At 39.8% G+C, this 23,225-nt stretch overlaps 1 protein-coding gene across 1 annotated transcript in view; it reads left to right on the top strand.

Moving 5' to 3' along the window:
- ets1 (v-ets avian erythroblastosis virus E26 oncogene homolog 1) overlaps positions 1-7,235 on the top strand; it is a 37,122-nt gene extending 29,887 nt beyond the window's left edge. The window contains 2 exon segments of the mRNA XM_034224681.1: positions 3,619-3,737; positions 4,067-7,235. Of these exon segments, the coding sequence (XP_034080572.1) occupies positions 3,619-3,737; positions 4,067-4,282 (335 nt within the window). The 3' untranslated portion in view covers positions 4,283-7,235.
- The last annotated feature ends 15,990 nt before the right edge of the window (positions 7,236-23,225 follow it).

Raw genomic sequence — 23,225 nt, 5'->3', positions numbered from 1 at the left:
TGTCTTCACTTCTCATCTACCTCCTTGTTATCTGCAGCCCGCATCTCAACCTATTTTTCCGAGGTCGTCCTGGCAACGCTGGTGAAACATAAAAAGGATGCCTGCCCCTGCACATAGCACCGGAGTAACATTATCTCTTCATCACAAGAGGCATTTTCATACTCGTACATGCTCTAAGAGCAGGCATATATGTTCTCCAACTTCAGTCAGATGTGAAGATAACTGCACACTTTTCAAGCAAATGCACTATTTTAGCATCTGTCAGGGTTTTTGGTCTCAAAAGGTGCAAAGAAAAAAACTACTGTTACTATATATTTGGAAGAAAATGCATTTTGAACCTTTTAGGAGGGTCAAGTTAACCTTATTATGACATACACTGCTGTTTTAAAAATACATTTTGAGGATCATATCTTAGGGTCAAAGTGTTTGGGACTTTTTCAGACGGTTGTGTTTAAATTATAGTCACACGGCTGTCGGATTGCCAGCATTCAAAAAGGGGAAATCCGAGCACATTCTTCAACAACACTTACAATGCATACATCAGATCTCAACTGACTGTCCTAAAGTTGGTATGCACAAGTGAATTGGTCATCTGTATGGCTATTAGTTCAAAAGCTTCTTATAGAACAGTGAGTCATTCATTCATAATGATGTCGGAAAGATGTCGTAATGCACATATCATCAAATAATAAAGCTTTAGACACTGTCTAAAAGCCCCTCTAGTGACTATTAGGCTGAGTTGCTGCATGCACCCTATATGAACCAAGGAACTAAATATACATTTTGTTAAATCAGCTGAAACCAGATAAGCTTTTTGGAAGTTTATTTTGTATTCAACAATATGACATCTGGCTTTATGAAATAAGCTTTGACCGAAGTCTGTAATAGATCAGAATGTAAACCCTAGGATGTGGAAATATCTTCTTTCTAAACCTTTTTCAAATGTTCACCACAGCTTTCTCACTCCATTTACCGTTTTGGTTTTGACGTCTTACATGTATCAGTTGTTACGACAGGATAAATGTCTCCGAAGAGCACATGTGTGAAAGACTGGTGAGTGTTTCCAGCCTAATGCATAGTGTACTCAGCTGAGGAGAAGGTGCTTCCTCTAAGCTTTTATACCAAGAAAAAATGGAAAGATTAAAACAAATAATTTTAATATACCCCAATTGTTCTGAAAGGGAAAAATGTGGAGCAGCCTGCAGTCCAAGCTGTTATTAAGAGCACTGAAAGGCGAGTGTAGTCCTTCAAAGATGGAAGAAGTATTTGTGTGTTTGCCCATGTGCAAATGTGTGGGTTGATGAAAAAGTATAAGGATGAGCAAGAGAGAAACCTCAAATATTACTTTTTTTAAGATTCCAAATGGATGTTTATGACAGATTGCTCTGTTCGGCTTCCTGTCCCAGTCACAGGGTGACAGGTGACACTTTACAGGGAGTCCGATAAGCTTGAGAGAGATAAGTGAAGCTCTAGTTGTCATCTCAGTGGTTTCCTGTGACAATTTGCCATTTACACCTTTCTCTAAAGTCACATTGCACACGCTAAACTCTGAATCTGTTACATGATACTTGCCTTTTCATTTGCCTTGCCTGTCGGTTTAGTGAAGTGGAAAATATCGTAACTGTTATTATGTCTATTATTAAACAAGTATCAAGCATAAAAATACATTCATCTAAAAAAAGAAGAGATGGTTTATGCCAGATCAGCTATTTTCTATCTGCTATCCCTGGGCATGTACACATATACCATTCAACATACACTTACTAACATGACTGAGTCTCTCTATCCCATTAACACATATGAAGAAACATCAACGTACGTATCTATCAAACCTATACCAGCACATAATCATGACAACTATAATATTACAATTCATTTCGACTAAAAAGTCAAGTTAAAACTTGTTTTCAAGTGTATTACATTGTTTTAAAGTTAAGATTAAAAAGTGTTTTAGTTAAGATAAAACACTAAAATACATACAGGTTCTTTCTTTTAGAATTTGGAATCCATGATTTGTTTTTCTTTGAATTTGTACCTTTTTTCATTTTTCTACATTCAGTAAAATGTGGCCTTAGTTGCAGCTCACTCCCCACCCAGCGTTCTTGCCGTAGCCATATACTCCAGACTCATTTAGCAAACCATGGGTCAGATACTTAACTCTGCTGTGAATTCAAGCCCCCACCCACCTTCCCTTTTGCCACACTGTGAGGCCCATTGTGCATGGAGACTTGTAAAATATTTTTGGAAACTTTCTTTTTTTGTCAAATGGTACATTCTGGCGTGAGAGCTCATAGGGCTGGTAAACGGGCACTATATCACCCCTATGAGGGCTCGCTATTTTACAGTAGCAGACTTTTGGAATGTGAGTGAAAGCCCTCTGTCTGAAAGAGACCCAGTGTTTCACAGCCGCTCATTTTCCAAAGTCTTGGTGGCTGTTGTCATGCACCTTCTTCCAATCCTTGCAGGAGCTCACAAGCACAATTTCAAGTCTTCAACCCACACGTCTGTTTCCCTGAAAGCTCTTGTTTGTGTTACATAAAGGTACATTTAGTTTTCTTAGGCACTCGAGAGAGGTGACTTTTGCGTAGCTTCAGTTTTGCTGAGGCTGTGTGCTGCATAGGCAGGTGTGATTTCAGCATGCAAGCCTCAAAAGTAGGTGGGTGAGTGTATGTGCGGAAAAAAACCACAAGATCAAAATACGCTGCAGTGAATCTAGTTCAGAGATCAGACCTTTTTGGTTATCTTCTTTCTGCTTTCCCTCCATTTTCCATGAGATGTAATAAGCAGTGTTTCTAGCGCTGTATTTATAGGTTACTATATTCTTTATCCATCATTACATTATGGATGACCTAGCAAACCCTTTCTTTCTCTCACGCACAGTCTGCATTAACATCTAGATACACCCCTTCTTTTTTTAAACTAGTGATTTCATCAGTATGGAACTCATACAGACACAGACTCTATATTCACATACTGGATAGGGCAACTGCCAGACAAGGAGATACATGAAGAATGGGACTGTTGTATTTACGAAGACATTTGGTCCCTTTGCTGTACTTCAGTCTGACCCACATTAGAAGGTTTACTTTGTCCCTCTTCAGACATAAGTGAATAATCGGCATGCATATTTAACACGGTCATACATAGCACAGAAGTATAGGCTGTAGAGACATAATAAATTCCTCCTTTTGATCTCGAGATGACTTCACTTTTCGAGGGGTTTTGTACTTATCCACGCTATGCATTAACACGATATAGATTTTGCATAGTTCAATGCAATGTTTCTCTCTTTTGTAAACTCCAATACTGGAGGATTTTTTTTGTGTTTTGCCACTTTTGAGTTCAGGTTAAGGGTAAGCATCAACATACTGTGTATAAATATATTATATGCAATATAATTAAAAGAAACAGTACTTCAAGCATTGTTAAAATAGGACTACAGAGTTTGAGATTATACCCTGAGTCTGGATCTTGATATCTTTCCCGAACCTCACACTTATCTAATTCTAAAACCACACACCAACGAGTTTCTACGCAACCACAATATGTCTCCTCAGTGTACTTTTTTTATTTTATTAAACAAACACCTTCTCTCTCCCTCTCTTATCTGTTGTGCAGGCAGCGGGCCTATCCAGCTGTGGCAGTTTCTCCTGGAGCTGCTGACCGACAAGTCTTGCCAGTCCTTCATCAGCTGGACAGGTGACGGCTGGGAGTTCAAGCTTTCTGACCCAGATGAGGTGAGAGGCTGTGACCCTGCTGGCCACTGGCACACCTACTGGGAGGTCCTAAGCAGTTAGCCAGATGAACAAGATATCTTCTGCCTTTGTGAAAATGTTTGCATGCCTTGTTGGGCTCCATCAATCTTTTTTTTGGACGGGTGTCTGGTTTTGCATCTGTAGTATTTCATTGCAACAAGACTACAAACAAAAAAACTGTTTATTTGTTTTAATGTAGATTATTACATTCTCAGAGCTAACCATATTTCAGAAAACAAACAATTGTGGCTTTCACTTGAAGTCATTTGGTATGACACATCTTGACACGCTTATTTTCTGCATTCTTTTAGGTTGCTCGGAGGTGGGGCAAGAGGAAAAACAAGCCCAAGATGAACTACGAGAAGCTGAGCCGTGGCCTGCGCTACTACTATGACAAGAACATCATCCACAAGACATCGGGGAAACGCTACGTCTACCGCTTTGTCTGTGACTTAAAAAGCTTGCTGGGATACACTCCTGAGGAGCTCCATGCAATGTTGGACGTAAAGCCCGATACGGACGAGTGAAAGCAAAGAAGAAACAAGAAGTGAAGACTAAAGTTCAGGAGACACAAGGACTGGGGCTCATAAAGTGGTCTTAACTTTTTTGATAGAGTTGGTAAACCGTTTTTTGGGGACCAAAAATGTTTTAAACGACTTACCATGGCTTTGTTAATTTCAACCTCCTGCCTCTCAGACCATGTTTTAAAAGAAGGCACAAGCCAAACGCCTGTATTCATACCCTGTTGCATTTGAGATGTGTGTGCGCATGTGTGTGTGAGCGTATGTGTAATTATGTACCGGAATTATTTAGCAGCTCAAGGCAGAGGGAGCGCTTTCGGGTATAGTTCAGGTTCCCTCCAGCCTAAGTAGCACAGTGTTGGAGACGAAAGTATAAAGACAGAAAGTCAGAGAAGACCAAGAGAGGAAAAGCAGAATAATTAAATATTGGGGAAGAGCAGGCAGAAGGTTCCTGTTGCCAAAACATGAATACCAAACTACGAAAGGTATAATGACAGTTACATACATGAGAGAGGATTTTCAGCTTGGACCAAAAAGTGTCGTTTCTAATTTGTGGTTTGAGGAGCGTATATGCTTGTGCCAGTATTATATTATTGATGTTGAGAACACCCAATGTAAACCAGGCATATATTGGAGAGTTGTTTTCATTTTTGTTGTCAATTAAGGTATTACAGTGGAACCAAACATTAGATGCCAAGTTTGTTTGTTTAGTTCTCTACAGTAGGTGAGCCTTTAACTGAAATGTGCTGATTTGTTATCAGACAACACTAGACACTGGCCCTATGCTTTGTAGGGTTTGAGGACCCGATGAGATTACTCATAGCAAGAGTGTCTGACAGACAGACATATGAAAGTAGCCGTTGCTTTTGGAACTGACGCTTTCGCCTATACATACGTTTGTCACCTCGTCGGAGACACATATTATGACTGAAACTTATGCATTTTTGCATATACCACCAGTATTAGCAAACTGTAGACAATCTATGTGGGGAAATTCAGGAGTCTTTAGTAAAAAGAGTTGTTTAATGTGCAGATTAGATGCATACTTTGTCGGTTCACTGTCCATGTTAGTGTTGCTTTTGAAGTGTTTAAATAGTCTTCTGACTGTCTATAAAATGAAATCACAAGTGAAATATTTGAGTGATTTTTCAAATCCTAAGTATGTCAGATTATTTTTTATTTTTCTTTTGTTATGCAATACATTTTGTCCATTAGGAAGCGGCTGCAGTATGTGAAGGTAAAGTGTAGGAAAAAGGGATAGGCAATAGAAACATGGCGACCAGAAAGGTTCTGAAGTTGTGCGGGATAGATGAAGGTGTTTGAAAGGAAACTGTGGATACTGCAGTTGATGATCACTTGTAAGATCTGATAGAGAAAGACTGACAGAAATGACGCAAGTTGGTGGATGCTTGGAAGTTGGCATTACATTGGTAGAGTACTTACTTTCCACTGTCATTGAGGTTGGATGCATGAATGCAGCTTAAACTTCATTGCAAATAGGGCTAGTGTTAGGGTTACAGTTAGTGGCAGACATTTGCATTTCATTTGTAGATCTGTGCCTACTTATGTATGAGCAAAACAATATATAATACATACTGAATATGAACTGGTTATATTTGAGCAAAAAGGTAGTCGTTTCCTACCAACAGTGGGAACAGTGGCTGCACACTGGCCTTGTGGGAAATGCCAAAGTGGAATATCATCCTAGAATACAATGTTATTGTTTACAGTGGCTGAATGTTACCCATATGGATGAAAATATCTTTTGAGATGTCTATTTGTACAGATTGTATTTCATAATGCTTTATTGAGACCCAGATTACACAAATAAGCAAGATACAAAGCAGGAAAAATAACCAAAACCCTTGTGAGGTCTTTGGTCACGGTGCTTCGGGTATCCTCCACAATATCGGAAGACGAGGACCAGAATTCTCTCACAATTTTGGAAAGTGTTGACTTTTGTTTTATCTTTTGTTAATATGATGGAAAGCACACAAGCTTTAGGACAAAGATAAATGCCTTTGCTGATATGGGTTTCCCACTGAGTGTAGAACACAGATGCTGGATATGTGCTGATGTTTAATTGGTAACACGCTTGTCCGCCATTATCAAGCACCGACTCGTAAAACTCTCACCCATGCACATCATCTGACATGAGTAATTCAACAATTAGTAACAAGCTGCACTGCGCTTTCATTGTTCTCTGCATGTTGATGTCAAGGTTTCAAAAGACTGTTTTGTTCAGAATAGTTTTACAATGTCTGAAAGCTCTACACATTTTCAAACATAATTATACTGTTTGTCAGTGCCATTGAAATAACTCCTCTTTTCCCCCACTAAAGGTCATAATATCAGTTTGGTCGGCTTCACAAAATACTGTGCTTAAAGAACTCCTTCCGTTACCTTAAATGTTAGTATTTTAAAGAATCATTTTGTCGGGAAATATACTATTGTTAAATGTCACAGATTACAATCTACTGCAGGTCTTATGTATTAATGAACCTTTGTTGTGCAAGTGAATACACACCATTAGTTTGTGTCATAGGCATATCTCAGAATGGATTCAGAAGGAACTTTTTTTTTTGTTGGATGTTATTGTTTTTTGTATATTTTATAGTGTCTTTGTATTTTTGTTATGAGATCATTTTTATTGTATTTAGTTCACAAACATTTGAATATTTTTCAATAATTTATATTTTATAAAAGACAAGAGATGCAGACAGCTGGTGCTTTCATGGGAATTTAAAGGTAGCGCAGGACAAAATAATGTAGCGTTTTCTTTTGTTTTTGTTTTTCATTATTTTTTTATATATAGAAAACAGACCTGTCTGCTAGAGAAAAAAAGGCTGATGCTGGCCCATCAATGATTTCTGCTGGAAAGGTTTTATAAACTGTAGCTTCTATTTCTAAAATGTACTTAATGTACTTCAAAATGTTATAAAATATATGTGAACAAAGATTTCCTACTTGTGTGGTGTTACTATTTCGACTCCTGGGTGCACTTTATTACTATACTATGCTATTTAACATTACCACATATCCGAGGTCCTTAGCATATACAATACTATAAATACAGTATTATGAACATTTAGCAATGACTTAAATGTTACCGTTTTGTAACATTGTGCTACTGTATACTTTCTGCAGAAAACCATGTTGCATGACATGTGATTTGACTCCTCAAACTTAGCGTTCTGGAAAGCATTTGCTGTTTGATGCAGTTCAACATTGTCAAGTTCAGAATTGTCAAGAGTACAAGAATATCTCTGGGCAGATGCAAAACATATATTGATAATAATAGCGATACATGGTTAAAATGAACAGGGGATTCTGGAATGTTCTTTACCTAAAAGTGGCACAAACAAATCTGTCTATTGTTCAAATCACCACACTGGCCCTTCAAAGGGGGCCAAGTTCCCTTTGAAATACATGCTAGCCATGAGTGTCCCAGTTTTAACGAGTGTATCACATGCGCACTGATGAGGTGACGTCAAAACAGCCAACACACTGGGGCCCATTCATGTGTTTGTAACCCTGGGCTCATATAAATTCCACCGTAGATAGAAAACATACAGGGCCGTGGCCTGCTGCCCCGAACAGCACAGCTGTTTGGCCCCGCTGCAGGAGTCCAGCAATAAGGCCAAGAGACAGGTCCAATGCGTTTCAGTTATACAGTATCTGAATGAAGCAACTCAAAATAATGTTCAAGACAATATCTTGAACCATATTGGCTGTGGCTCAGGAGATGGAGCATTGGCCACAAATCGGAAGATTGGTGGTTTGATCCGTGGCGCCATACATTCAGTTTTCAGTAGTGTCCTTTTGCAATATGCTGAACCACAAATGGCTCCTAATAGGATGTGAATACATGTGAATGTTAGTCTGAACTGATTAGCAGGTGGCAGCCTCAGGAGACAATGTTTGCATATGCTCATGACTGGTTAAATGCTGTCGATGTAAAAGCTTGCCAAAACTCGGAAAGTGCTTATGCAATCCATTTTATTTGGGATTCATATATTTCCATGAATGACACATTTGCAATATCCAAAGCAATGTAGAAATGACAATCATGCTGATAAAATAAGATACACATACTTGCATGGAACAGTATGTACATACACGACATACAAACCCAAAGCAAACAGGATAGATCCCTCCCTCCCTGTCTAAATCAGACCCATATTCTCCTGTTGGACCTGTGGGTGGTGTTCTTGGCAGAGGGCAGGCGAAGGTTACACAGGTGGTTCTTCTCCTGTTCCACCTCCCTTTGCTCCGACTGGGCTGATGATCCAGACCAGACTTGATCGCTAGGCAGGTTTTTAAATACTTGCCAGGACGGTGCATGTTACAACAGACCTGGAACAAAATCCAAACCATTATGATACCACTCATGCCGAATCCCAGACACAAAGCTCCTGCAGACACACTTTACCCCCTTTTCATTCCTCTGTGCCTCCTTCAAAGACAGCTTCCACTGATTTAAAGAGGTGTTTAAAAGTAAAAGACAGCAGAGAGACATAAAGAGAAGAGGAAGTCTATACAGAAAGAGAACTGTCACACCTGGCAGTCGCAAGAGAGATGTCAGACGATTTCTGCCTCTCCTGAAAAAAAGTATCACCAGCAGCTTACAGCTCTCTTGACACTGGAATGCAGCCCGTTTGTCAGATTTCAAATCTAAATATTTATCTAAGGGGTCTTACCAAGCTACATCTGTCTCCTGCATGTAGTCTTAACATGACGATGAAAGATGAAGTACTAAATGATACTTGTGTAGCAATGAAGATTTGAAATACTGGCTGTATCGCTATTATAAAAACATTTGGAGTGAATTTATTAGGTGAAATCGACAAGTCTTCATATCTGCCCTCTAGATTCAACATATCAGTCTGTTGCATTGGAGGATGTGTGTTGCCTGGCACTTCATGTGTTCAAATAAATGCTACTGGTAGGGTTACTCACGTTGTAAGATTCTCCACGCTGGCAACCAACCCATTTTTGGCAGTAGTAATAATCATATTTACACTTCATGCAAGTAATTTACTGTATAGCATTAACTTTTCCACACCTACTTCTCTGTTGCAACTCTAAACAACCCACTCTCAAATCAATATAGATGTATATCGTTTATTGTAAGGAGAGATTTGGGTTTGCAATGTCAAGTATACTTTTAAATGACTTCTGTGCTATTGGGGTTTAGGAAACACAAATAAATCATGGGGTTCCCTAGTAAGCACTTTTGAGATGATAATGAGTCAAATAGCACTCGTGTTTATTGTTTATAAAGTGATAAGGCAGAATCAAAGTAGTTCTGATTCATCACATACTATGAGTCCAAAATACAAAAAGGGATGAAAACACCAGTAATTAGATATGTTTTTGTTAAATAACTTATTTTGTATAATTCTTTCAGTTGCGCTCCACTGCTTTCAGACAAGCACTTTACCTTGGATCAAGTCTTAATTAGCAGCCTTACCTTTAAAGATACAATAGACACTGACGCTATGTAAAAATACAGAATCAGTAAATATTTAATTACATGAACAAAACAAGGTACACAGCTAGCAGCACAATGTTTTGTAGTACATTGTGTGGTAACCATCTCCAGAGAAAGATCTGGATTCGAATGTAACAGAACATTGAAGTTAATTGTGTAGATTAGCACAACAGACCTGGTATTTTAGCGACAATGATTAAAGCCTGATCGCCCTCTAGCTCCAAAGGAAATATTGTATTAAACTGTCGATTTGAAGGACATTTAAATATACCATTCTATTATGCAGTATAGAAACTATTACAGAAACATTATGATCAGCTTTAGCTGTATTTGTAGCCATAATCACAGTCAACATTATTCAGATTTAAGACCTAGTGGACCTTCTGCTATGAATAGGAACAACTATATCTATTCTCATTTCCCTGAATAAACGTCTTCTCAAAGAGAATCCCTGTGACGCACAAGAGGCCAACTCAGTGGTTCCATTACGCAGAGAAGTTGTACAATATGACCAATGTGTCCCCAAAGGCCTTGGTGGGCCGACTTAAGACCCAGTTGTCTTGGGATGTATTTATGTCTTACTGTCCTTCATGGTCGGGCTGAACAGGATTGTCCAGGGACGAACAAAAACAGAGTTAGATCTACCGTGTCCTCTCAAACATGACCCTTCTCATGGATTTCGGGGACAGAGAAACAAACAGATAAGCAGAGAGTTTATAGTTGATAGAGGAATCTGCTGCTTTGGTCTATTTTCATAACTCTGGGGACATTAATGCATTGGGCTTAAAGGGGCCCTATTATGCTCCTTTACTCTGTGGTAAGTGCATGTATATCTGTAAAGGCTAAAATCCCTAAGGTCACACTAGAGGGAGTTTCTCTTCCACCTGCATGACATGCCTCGATTGGACTCCTTTGTTTACTTACCTATCATAATGACATCACTATGTAACACTCACGCTTTTATTGGCTAGCACTCCAAAACATTGAATGTGAAATGCCAGGGGTGGGACATTTCAAATCTGTTGACCGATCACAACAGAGCCGGCCAGCTAACCAATCGGAGCAGACTGGGCTCTGGTTTCAGACAGAGGGTGAAAAGAGGTGTTGCAGCACAGGCAGTATGAGAAAAATAAAGAGCTTTTTGTACACATGGCGCAAAATACAAATATTAACCTGAAAACTAGGATAATAAGGGCCCTTTAATATTAATATTTCATGACTGAAATGACTACTGTGACATGAGGGTTGGCTCACTGAAAGAAATTGTAGGATTAACTGTATGGATGTAAAATAGATTACACGGTGTGGTTGTATTCCAGTTTTTTTTTAATCAGAAATGTGGATTGTGTGCATGTCTAGCTTACACCCTCAAGCAAAGGTTTTTTTTTTATAAGGACCTTGTAGGTTGAAATTATGCATCCGTTTATTTGATAGGAGTAGTATCAACATAGTCACATCCAAATACTGTTTGGTAACTTGACTGAGATCATACCTTCTTTCAGAGCCTTTTTTGTTGACTGTGAAACAAATTAAACGCTTAAAAAAACGGTGTAAAAATCATTAAAAGCTGCTAATGTTTTTATTAATGTTTGTGTTATAACATCAGTGGCTTTGTACAGGCTGTCCTAGGCTGTAGTTTGTCCTTGGCTTTTGCTTCATAACACTTTTGTTCTGCTTGTTTGTTATCAAGAAACACCAGCACGACTGAGAAGCTCTACAATGGTTTTAAACTTCAAATACTGGTGCGCACTCCTGCGTTGGTTTGAGAATTCTGCTTCAGGAAAATTACAGCATATATTATTCCTTATTAAATAGAATGCAAATTAAACAGGCTATTTGATTAACCAATAATGGCTGTCACAGATCAAATGGAACCCCCCTTAGCACCTATGGTTTCAATGTCACTCACTCAGTACCCCTCCTGTTCCTCCCTCCTTTCATTCGTTGTATTGTTGTGTCTGAGATGTGTTGAACCGCATGTCTTGGCAGGTGTGGTGACTGTATTATCTCGGCTTATGAAGGGCAGATCCAGGCCATCCCCTGCTTTGGCTTGTCATTTGCATTTTTATTGCCATTGTCGCATCCTCAGTTAATACACCATTGACTTCCAGAGCCACCCCTGGACCCCACGGCATCACCCTGCTATCCCACCTGAAATGAGAGTGCCTCCTGGCCCTCGGTTCTGCATTGGCTGAAGCTCAGGTACCAGTCGACCTGGCATTCTGGGACGGAAATGGAGTGTCCTCTCATGTTAATGTGGACTTTCCATTAGGAAAGATGATTGATTTGTGCTGTGCTGTTGCTGTGAATAGGCAATAGACCTGCACAATAAAAGAGTGAGATGGGGCTTTGTGTGCAGGTGAGGCCTTGTGTGAACTAGAGTGTGACTGAATCATGGTGCTGATGATGGGGGAGAGGAGAGGTGAGAGGAGAGAAGGGGGGGGGTTAACGGATGGAGATGAAGATATATAAGAAAGGGAATGGAAGCTTGAAAAAAGGAGGGTGAAGGTTAGGAGGAGTGGAGTTTCTTGAGGTACAAAGGCATGAGGAGATGAGTGGTGGGAGACGGCAAAGGTGTGGAAACTCTCAACTGCATTTATTTCAAACATCGCCTCTAAACCAAACAAAAGAAAAGAGCAGAAAAGAAAGAGGTCTTTGAGTCAGCTTTCTATTATAACGAAAGATTATGCTTAGTTTTTATTTTGTGAGGCAATTGAATTTGTAAAAGCTGATTCATTTGAAATGTGTAGGTCTAAATACATATCTGTGGCATACTGAGACATTGTAATAGTGTTTGCTCAAGCACCACAAGAGAGAAAGAGAGGGAAAGCTGGACAGAAACAGGTTTTGGTCGTCGTCCAGTTGAACAAGCAAATGTTTTCCCTTTTCTTTCACTGTGAGCCGACTGGGATTCAGCAACTTTCCCAGGACATCTGCTCCCAACACCCACGTTTCAATCCTCATCCAATAGGAGTGCTTTTTTCACCCCTAAGACCAGCGGTTACTGCACAGTGATTGGCTGCCCGGGCCAGGGCCCAGAAAGAGAAGGCTGAGCCCTGAGAATTTTCCGAAACATTTTCTCCTCTGTCTTCGCTTTAGCCAACATCTGCTTCCAATCTACGCTAGTGAAAAGGCCGCTTTTCTTTCTCCCTGCTGTCTGGGTGACACACACACACACACACACACACACACACACACACACACACACACACACACACACACACACACACACACACACACACACACACACACACACACACACACACACACACCAACACACATACACACACACACACACACACACACACACACACACACACACACACACACACACACACACACACACATACTAGCCACTTTTTGTTGTAACTGTCAGGTATATCTTTAAGCACCATGTATTAAATGTGTTATCTTACAGAAAGAAGTTTATTAAATTGTTTTACTATATGCGGTCTTTACAGCATATATTTATTTCTGTCTGATATAAACACCTTTAGAAACATTTAACTGGGAATCATGATGCATCTTTATTCATGAATAATGGCATGACTCAGATCTGACAGAACTGATTAGGAGCCAAAGAGCAAACCTTGGCAAAGAGAACAACTATTTTCACAGGCACTTAGTCAAACACACACTGAACACCCTTTTATCGGCTGCCCACAGCACTCCATCCACCCTTTTCATGAGAAAATAGCAGTAAGGGTCAACTGACCACAGGAGTCAGCTTCTGCTGTTATTTCTCTTCTTTCTTTCATTCACAGCTCTCCCCTCCTGTGTGGTCATTACTGTTACCCATATTGCGTGACTTTCAACTACAACATGTCAACAAACTGCTCAAAACCTTGCTTATTATAGCAGGTACTTTCCACAGATATTCAGAAATAAGCGCTGTGATTCACTGTAGCCAAAGGGAAACACACGATGTAAGCAGCTCCAGCTTTTAGCAATAGCTCGCTATTATCAGTAAGGCTGACTGTGTTGTTTCTGCCTGTTAACTGCTTAGGCTTTGGCCCTCATGGCTAAACAATAATAAGAGACAAAACTTGGGGCTATGGGGTAGGTCAAGTGAAATTTTGAAGTTATTACTTACAGTTCTGTTGGGCTATTCCTCGACAAATCTACACATATCTAACCAGACAGCAAAAGGAAAAATAATGGCAACATACCATCGTTACCTATGTAATACAACCAAAATACTTAACCATACTGAGCTTCCTGGATCTTTTAAAATGCACAAAACCCATAAGAGCTATTACACTTTCATTTAAAACTACTCATCAGTAAAGTCTAAAGCCAAACCGCTGACCTGTTGCTTATGGAAAAAACTGCAGGCTCCAGAGTAGATGAAGATATCACCAGTAGCTTCCTGATTTTAAACTTCCTTCCCATTCAACTTTGACCCTTATCACCGTGGGTTTAGTGGTCCTGCTCCTGCTGGGCAGGGCCTGATTTACAGCTCAGTAATGCTAACTGGTCTTCAAGAGTAATCCTGGGTCAGACCGTGCTCATAACTCTGCAGTGTGCCACTCCAGGAGAGGCTCAAACTGCTGCGGTTATGGGTTCCTGAAGTGGGTTTTTGTATCTCTTTCATTCTTTTTGTTTATTTTATTTTTTTATATAGTTTTGGCAAAACGTTTTTTACTTGCATTTTTTGCTTTTAAAGTGTTTGTTGCGCTTAACCCTCTTTTGACATTCAACATGTTATATAGAATATAACAGAGTCCAAGATGTATTTGATGTTTAGCAGAAATATGTATTAGATAATTGTCAATCAAGGCCAATCCAACCTTGTGACTCTGCCTGAGTGCTTGCTTTATAGAATAGCATATAATCACACCAATTACACATCATATTTCACCCAGCCTTTATATAACTCTGTCACTCTTTCTGTGCATTACAAATATGCACTAAATGACCTCAAAGATGAAAAGGATTGATGATGGAGGATACATGGATAAAAAAAGTAATATTGGTTTTTACTGTTTAAGTTTCTCACTTCTTATTTTACAATGTTGAGTCTAAGTCAAGTTTCTGATGCCATTGTTATGGATATTTTAGTTGTACACTCACTTGATATGGCATATGGTTTGCAACACAGAACCATGTACGTTTATTTTATTGGAAACTGTTTCGAAAAGGGTGGGCCCTTTTAATAAAACACTTGTCAGATTAACAGATAAACTATCTGTCAATCAACGTCTTTAACAGACTGACTCTATCAAATCAGATCAACGACCCATCAATGCAATCCAATTTTTGGCAAAGTTAGTCGGGAGAAGAGCGAAAGCATGATGTCCACCTTAACTACGCTTGTAGCTGCCAAAAGCTCCTATCAAGAACATGATTGATCCTAACCACTGGCCCGAAAATATGGACTTTTGTGTAATCTCACGATGCTGCGATTCTCTCGTGATATGGCGAGAATCCAGCTGCTGCGCAAGGTTTTTCAACCCTGGCACTGCCTGCTTGTGCCCTTTTTGCACTGCAGGCTGGCTACTCACTGGCACTCGGGTTAACTCTCTGTTTTACTTGCTTATTCTGAAAAAACGTAAAACACGTTCAGGGCAAAATGGTTCACTGAGATGCACAAGGAGGCTGTGAAAAGCCAAATCTCCACACCTGCTCTCCCACTGTTTGCAGTGAGTCATGGGAACTGGCTGATGATGTGCCTCTTGACATGTTGCATGCTCTCTTTTGGCTTACCATAGGGTGATGAATTGCCTTCTACAGATGAGCTGAGATGATGATTTTTCAAAATAAATTTGGAAATGATGGAATAATAGTTTGGATTTGAACCAAAATTCCTTGTTCATTGAGTGATTTGGTAAAATTCCAGTTAAATTATTTCTGATTAGAATGACTTGAGAATGACTAAATATCTTGTCCCCATGGGGAATTTACGCATGGCCCCTTCTGCAAAGACCACAGTGAGTGGAGTAAGCTGTTCCGACCTTCACTTCAGAGGTTAAAGTTTTGTGGGAAAGGACAGAAACACCCAGGGTTTGTGTGAAGGCATATGTATACAACATGAATGAACTATTTGTGTAGCAATAACACAGTAAGTACATTTGCTCGATTTTGAACTATGAGCTACGAGTAGAGGAGGGGACAGAGGAGTGAGGAGGCCAGCTCCCTTCTCCCAGTGAGGAGGCCTCTGAGACCGGAGGAGTCACCAGAGGTATGGGACGGTCAGGAGAGGTTAACTTGACAGAATAATGACTGACAGAACATGTGAAATGTATATTAAAGTGTCTCCTAGTTATTAAACAATAGTTAAATACATCCAAGCAACTAAAAGAACGACTTGGGTGCTTCTGTCTGCTGCTCGATCTCCTAACTTTGGTACACACTGAAATACTTTAATAAGGTAAAATATTATGTGAAAATGCTGTGAAGTATTTGCATTACAGATTGGTGAAAAGTGCAAAAAAGTACACGGTGAAAAGTCGAACAACCCTAAGCCTGACCCTTAATCAAATACAATTCAAAAATCAGGTTAACATTAACTATTGGTTGTTTAGCCATACCTTTTTATTCCTTTATGCTAAGTAATTAGCATATTTTGACAAGCATGTTGAACTGGTGAATATGGCAAACAATTAACGTGTTCAATATCAGCATGTCCTTCCATATTGCTCACAAGTAAGCATGTTAGCATGCTGATGTTAGCATTTAGCTATACTGTGCAAAACAGCCTCAGGGAATGGCTTGCATGGACTTAGACCCTCAGTATTTGATCTTAATGTTTATTGGTTGAGCTTTTCATAGATAGTCATATTTGCAATAATAAGGAGATTAAATCATTCAGATCCTGTTAAAAGAATAAATAAAAAACTTTCCCAAGCTGATAATATCTCTGTTAAATTGTATATATAATTGTCTCTTTGTTAAACATTAAGCTGTCTTTGGCTCTTTTCTGCTGTAACAAATGTAAATGTCTCCTCTGTGGGACTAATAAAGGTATTCTGATTCTGATTCTGTATTATCCAGAATCAGTCTGATCCTGTTCCAGTGGACGATATCCTACGTTTATTTAAAAAAAACAATAATCTTCACTCACAAACTTCATTTATAAGCTTAATTTTGTGTCACCAAGGCGTTGGAGGTGGGATAGAGCCTGCAGGTGTGCCCTACCTAGAGGTTGCCTGTGCAGCATGCAGTGGTAAAGTTGCTTCTAGATATGTGTTTCTGCTGGGCAGCCGGACGGGACAGAAAGAGCTGGAGGACATAGGAACTCTGTGAATTTAAAGGGAAACTGAGTTCTCAGAGGAGTCTTGGTTATGAGATATTTTTTAATTGAGTTTGAACTTTCCTTGGAAAAGCCAGAGTTGAGTTAGTTTGTTTGTTGAATCTGTGACTTTGTGTCTTTGCTTTTAAATGTCAACAATTATCAGCCTCAAGATTTAATTGCATATATTGTTTCAGCTTATGACATGATATATTGTTTAAAAATGTGATTACACACCAACTGTGGGGTAAAACAGTTGTTTCCACATAAAAGCCTTTCAATGTCTTAAAATAACTTTCCCTAAAGTAGTCCTACTTTTGTACCCTTAGTAGTTTTATGGAGTTCTTGTGTAATTATTATATAATTGATATATAATTCCGTTTTATTTTAAAGCAATCTTTGATGTTCACCTGCATGCCTGTTTTAAAAGATGTTACAAAGTTTAAAGCAGGTATAGAGCATGCACCGGAAAGGGTCTTCGTGTTTTGTCTTATTTCTTGAATAATACATTTGAACGTTTTTTAAATAAAAATCCATCTAAGATTCTAAATGTACACTGGGACACTTTGTTTGTCTTTCAGGTGTACCATAAGCAGTATCAGCAGAATATGTTTTGCACAATCATGACCACAAGACAACATCATCACTATATTTTTAAATGAAAAGTACATATCCTATATATGGAAGGGTATAAAAGCATCTCAAATATTTTAAAATCAACTGGCTCAGAACCTTCTGTGGTGACTATGTAAACACGTGTTTGCTATGACTCTGCAACTGTAATATTTTCCTACAATGAAACACTCCATGAGTTTGTATTCCCTTGTCTCACCGTGAGAGACTATAAAGTATTATTATAATGCGCCAAGAAGCTCTTGCTCACAAAACCACAAACTATTCCTCTATGCCCCACCCCACATCCACTCTGACGGTGATGAAACTTTGAGGCCGATAACGGAGGACAAAGAAGACAAGACATATTTAGTAAATATATAAATAAGTTATATCTTGGCTACCTTTTCGAGTGTCCTTGTTTGCAAAGGCAAAAATCTCCTCGGGACTTAAAGCTAATGTAAAACAACACATGGTGGTAATGTGCCAACGTTACTCCGCTTCACAGAGATAAATAAAACCCCAAAACGTCAAGAGATACAAAATAAAGCCATGTTTAGCAAGAGGTGGTGGAGGGTTGGAAGGTGGGGGCGTGGGGAAAAAGGAGGGAGGATAGTGGCTGTTCACACGCTGCGGAGGAGATGACTGCTCCTCAGGTCAGAGAGTTTCCCATACAAAGATCTGCTTCCTCACTTATGGACGCTGAATCAGTGTAAAACTCTCCACTCAGAGAGGGGTGTGCATGTGAACATATAACAGTCATGATTGATGTCTTTTTGTGTATTTTGTGAAGAGAAAAAAAACACTGGACATTCCGAGCAGTTTTGCTTTTCTTGAGCTCCTCTTAAAAAGCATTGTGATGATGGACGTGGAACAATGCACATTCTCATGGTAGGAACTGATGCTGGAGACATGCAAGGATCCTAGAATGATGATGCTCTCCAAGCCTGAAGGTCAATGATCTCTCTTTATTCCTCTCTTTCTTCGTGTTTTGGCACTCTTATCCTCTGCAAAGTTGTTTTATCGGCGCATGTGTGTGCGCGAGCGTGTGTTCGGCTTGTTATAGGATTTGACACTGCACAGATCCCCCTGCTCTTTATCAGTTTGACACACAAGGACCAGCCAGAGATTACTCACCAAGCCATCATGCAGTCCCTTTTGCTCAGCATTGACGTTGTGTAATTCTCAGATTCTACCAACGCAGCTGGATACATTCATAACACTTTTAGGTTGTTTTTTTATAGTTCTTTCAACACTTGCTTATTGAAAAAAGCAATTAAAAAAAAAATACTGTGACAAGTTTGAAAAAGAAAGAAAGCCAACATTCAAGCTGGAACTGTCAAAGCTATGTCAATCAAGAGAACCTCTCGTGACTGTTCCAGGCAAGCCAAACAGATGTTGACATAGATCTTTTTAAGTGGTAACAAGAAGTCACGACTTACTGGCACATTTCACCCTCTCCGAACCCCACTGCAACTTGTGTGGCACTTTCTGTTTGGTCTGAGGCAAGGTGAAACAACAACGTTAAAGAAAACAACTCATGAAGCAAGGCGACTTTAACAAGCTCGGCCTGGGCCTGAATGCCGACCGAGAGTGATAGGTTTGGAGCCTGGGACGAGCGCCTGAGCGTGCTCAGTGGGACACCCTCCCAGGCTTTTCCCACCACACTGGGGGCCGGGGGGGCCAGGGGCTGAGGCAAGAGGTGGGCTCCTCGCTCCACAGCAATCTTCTGGGCTGTGGCTGGGAAAGGCTACGGCCCACTGTTCTCACCATCTCCCCCTGTAGTCAGTAACCCAGCAGAGAGAGGGAGAGAGAGAAAGAAGCACAAGGACATTCTGTAGTAGGGAAATCAGCTCTTAGTAATGAGTGTGTGGTGACAAGGGACTAGCTGTCAGGTGATAACATGTTGCAACAAAGCAGAGCAGAAAGTTGGCAAAAGTGACACCGCTCTTTGGGCTCTTTGAGATTTGGGCTCTTTGTTTTGATCTTGGATGGATAGTAATACAATTAGATTAACATCAATATTTTCCTGCCGTAGAAGTTGTGTTTATGTCTGTTCCCATATCCAGAGCTAAACTGTAGTCATCCTTTTCCAATGACTCATCAGACAACTGCATAACATTAACAACTCAGAGTGCCTACGCAACATGTGGACCTCATGCTTACTTTTCTGCACGCATTCGGAGAGAAGTGATTTTCTTTTCACAGAGCTTCATTTCGTTTAGCACTTATTCATCTCAAGTTATTGGCTGTGAGAGCATGTGATGACTGAAGTATAAATAGATGTAATCAATTCATTACTTGAAGGTTGAAACTGATTATGTGGCAATTAACTAAATGAAAAAAAAATTGAGTTACTTAAATCAACTTATAAGTGTATTTCTAAAAATATGACTGGTCTGGTACATGTCTTTATATACTGTAGTATGTGTGCCTTAGCTCAGCAATCATTCCTTAGTTTACAATTGCAAAACAATACTGTGGGAACTTTTGCAACTGGTGGAGTTAAGCAAACCAATGTTGTATATAAGTTACCCTAATTTTGACTTTAGTCGAAGTGAAGGCAGATGTGCATTAAGGTCACACATCTGTAGAAAGAGCAACTGCATTTGGTCTCAAATAGATATTGCCAATGTTCAAGAATAGATTTATTTGAGCAGTTTCCTGTGATGATCAAAAGGCCATCAGAATGTCTCGAGTACATCTTGATGGTGTAGCGTGATTCAATGCTAAAAATACTCAAGCTAAAGTAGTAAATACTTCTGAAAATTCACAAGGAGAACACATTTACTATTTCAAATCTTGAAGTGAAGCTCATTTGGTGTGCAAAGTAACTAAAGCAGCTACAGCACAGTTTACCCTCCCTGTCAGCAGATGAGAATGGGGGAGCCGGGGTGGCAGCAGAGATAAGGCCTCATGAGCAGGAGGAGAGAGGGGGGAGGGGGCTGGTGAGGGTCAGTGGCCAAGCAACCATTAGTAACTTGCTTTACAGTTGTTAACAGTGCATTTGAAGTGCAGCAGTCACACATGCATATCAACAAGCATATGTCCCTCCATTCAAACACACACACACACACACACACACACACACACACACACACACACACACACACACACACACACACACACACACACACACACACACACACACACATACCACATGACAAATTGCTGATTTGACAATCTTCTACTGCTTGTCCCAAAATGACTCTTGCTTTCTTTCTAACATGAACTCACACAAACACACATACACAAAAATACTCCCTCGCTCACAGAAGCAAATTCAGGAAACCACCTTTATCAGTAACTCCACCCAAGAAGATGTTTTTAGCTGCACCCGCAAAGCTGAATGCATTCAACTCGCTTGAACTACAATGTCAGCAGTTTCCGCAGAAAAGAAATAGAAACCACAATCCAAGACCTGTTTTGATTTCACCGATTTGACTGATCAAAACTCACCCTATGATGGCTTAGTGATGGTGATTATTTACTGACTTGTCCTTTTCTCATGATATGGTTGCACGTCAAACACAATAACAATTTAAAGAGCTGCATATTCATGAGTAACTTTAACAGTATTGTAGACTGCTAGCTGCCAAACATCTATTGCGAAAGCTGCAGCCATTAATCAAGCTGATTCTTCAAAATAACTCTGACATAACAATTACGTTTTAATTGTAATCTCTTTCAGTACTTGTTACCAGCAGCAGTGTCAGTGGTATTTTTTCACCTTGTGAGTTTGTATATGTCATTTTGGCAACATGTGACATGCAGCGGGAACAACCACAGGGGCATTTTTTAGTACTTGGCGTACTACTTGGTGTTTATATGTCTGTCTGTGTGGTGGGTAGTGTGACATCAACACAGCATGGTCTTGAATTAGTGAGTAAAAACAATCATATTACTGACAAACTGGCTTTTTTACATTACATGTTACTTGTTAGACGCTTTTATCCAAAGCGACATACATACTCAATACTGTGGGCAATCCCCACAGGAGCAACTTGGGGTGAAGTGTCTTCAGGGACACAACGACATGCTGACTACAGTGGGGTTTGAACCTGTGCTCCCCTGATCCGAACACCAACGCACTAGTCCACTGCACCATAGCCTCCCTGTCTTGTTGTCTTATTGTCTTGCATATACTGTATATACAAAATACATATAGTTCCCAAGATTTGTGCAAATATGTGTGTTTGTGTTTGAGTAAAAGGGTGAAGTGAGAGATGGATAGAAATAATGAACATGCCAGGGTAAAAAGATAGAGCAGGTGTTGGGAATAAAAAACATTGATTGAAAAAACCCAATTTCTCACTTTGTTGCATATATTTTTACATTGTTATAAATAATTAAAAAGCACTTAGAGAAAAAAAATATGCAGGAAATGCATTCAAACCTTGTCAAGTTAATGTAAACAAAAATGTTGATGAATATTATTCAATGTGTTCATAGCAGTATACAAAAGGGGTTTCCGTGTTGAAGAGTGTTGAATAAAGCTGGGTCTCTGTGAGCAGTTATACATTATATCTTTCATTAATGTTAAAGGTCAACTATTATGCAAATCCACTTTTTATACATAAACATGTGTCCCCTCTGTGTAAAGAGATTCGGAAAGTTTCAGGAAAAAAGATTGGCTCACTTTTTGTCCTGATCCATTTATATAAAAACCTGTCTGAAAATGAGCTGATCAGATTCTGGCCACTTTATGATGTCATAACGATTTCTTCCCCCCGCCCCACCTTATCAGCTGCATCTCCTCCTAGAGCACCATTGTGTTCTTTTTAACCAAATATCTCTCAGAGGGGCTTTTACCCCCATTTTTAGTGCCTGCTAGAGAGGTAGTACTAGCCTGGGGAGAAAAAAGTACCAATTTATGATTGGCTGGGCGAATTGCAAACCACGGCCCGTAAAACTCTGAAAAGTTTTGTGAAGCCGCCATTGTATTTGCTGGCATTAGCATTATTAGCATTAGCATTCGCCCCACGCACCAACGGAGAGAGAATAACTTAAGGCAACACATGCATGTTGTAAAATGTATTATATTTTCAATTTACACACGGCATCTATTGCACGTCTGTCCGTCATGGGAGAGGGATCCCTCCTCTGTTGCTCTCCCTGAGGTTTTTCCCATTTTTCCCTTTAAACTGTGGGTTTTCTCTGGAAGTTTTTCCTTGTACGCTGTGAGGGTCAAAGGACAGAGGGTGTCGTATTGTCATACTGATATTCTGTACAAACTGTGAAGACCACTGAGACAAATGTAACATTTGTGATATTGGGCTATATAAATAAACATTGATTGATGAGGAGGTGTTGGTGTTCTGGCGATTTACTCGGAAGGCTTCAGTAGAAGCTGCTGGGAGTCCCAGCAGCTTCTACTGAAGCCAGTCCCCAACACCGGGGACTTCTTGCCGGTGAATTCGGGTGGCAGTATACGCCGTGAAGTGGTTTGCGGCCTACCAATAAACCCAAAGCAGAAGAAGAAGAAGTGACGTCAGCGGCTCATTTGCCTAATCTTCCCTCAGGGAACTTATTCCGGTGTGAACGCGATCTGTACTTAGTTCCATGGGGGTACTAAGTGCTGGGCACTAAGTAAGTACTTGGTGTGAAAGCGG

This window comes from Gymnodraco acuticeps, unplaced genomic scaffold (genome assembly GCF_902827175.1).
Source record: "Gymnodraco acuticeps unplaced genomic scaffold, fGymAcu1.1, whole genome shotgun sequence".
Taxonomy (NCBI): domain Eukaryota; kingdom Metazoa; phylum Chordata; class Actinopteri; order Perciformes; family Bathydraconidae; genus Gymnodraco; species Gymnodraco acuticeps.
The sequence above is the reverse complement of the archived record's forward strand: the minus strand, read 5'-3'. Positions and strand labels throughout refer to the sequence as shown.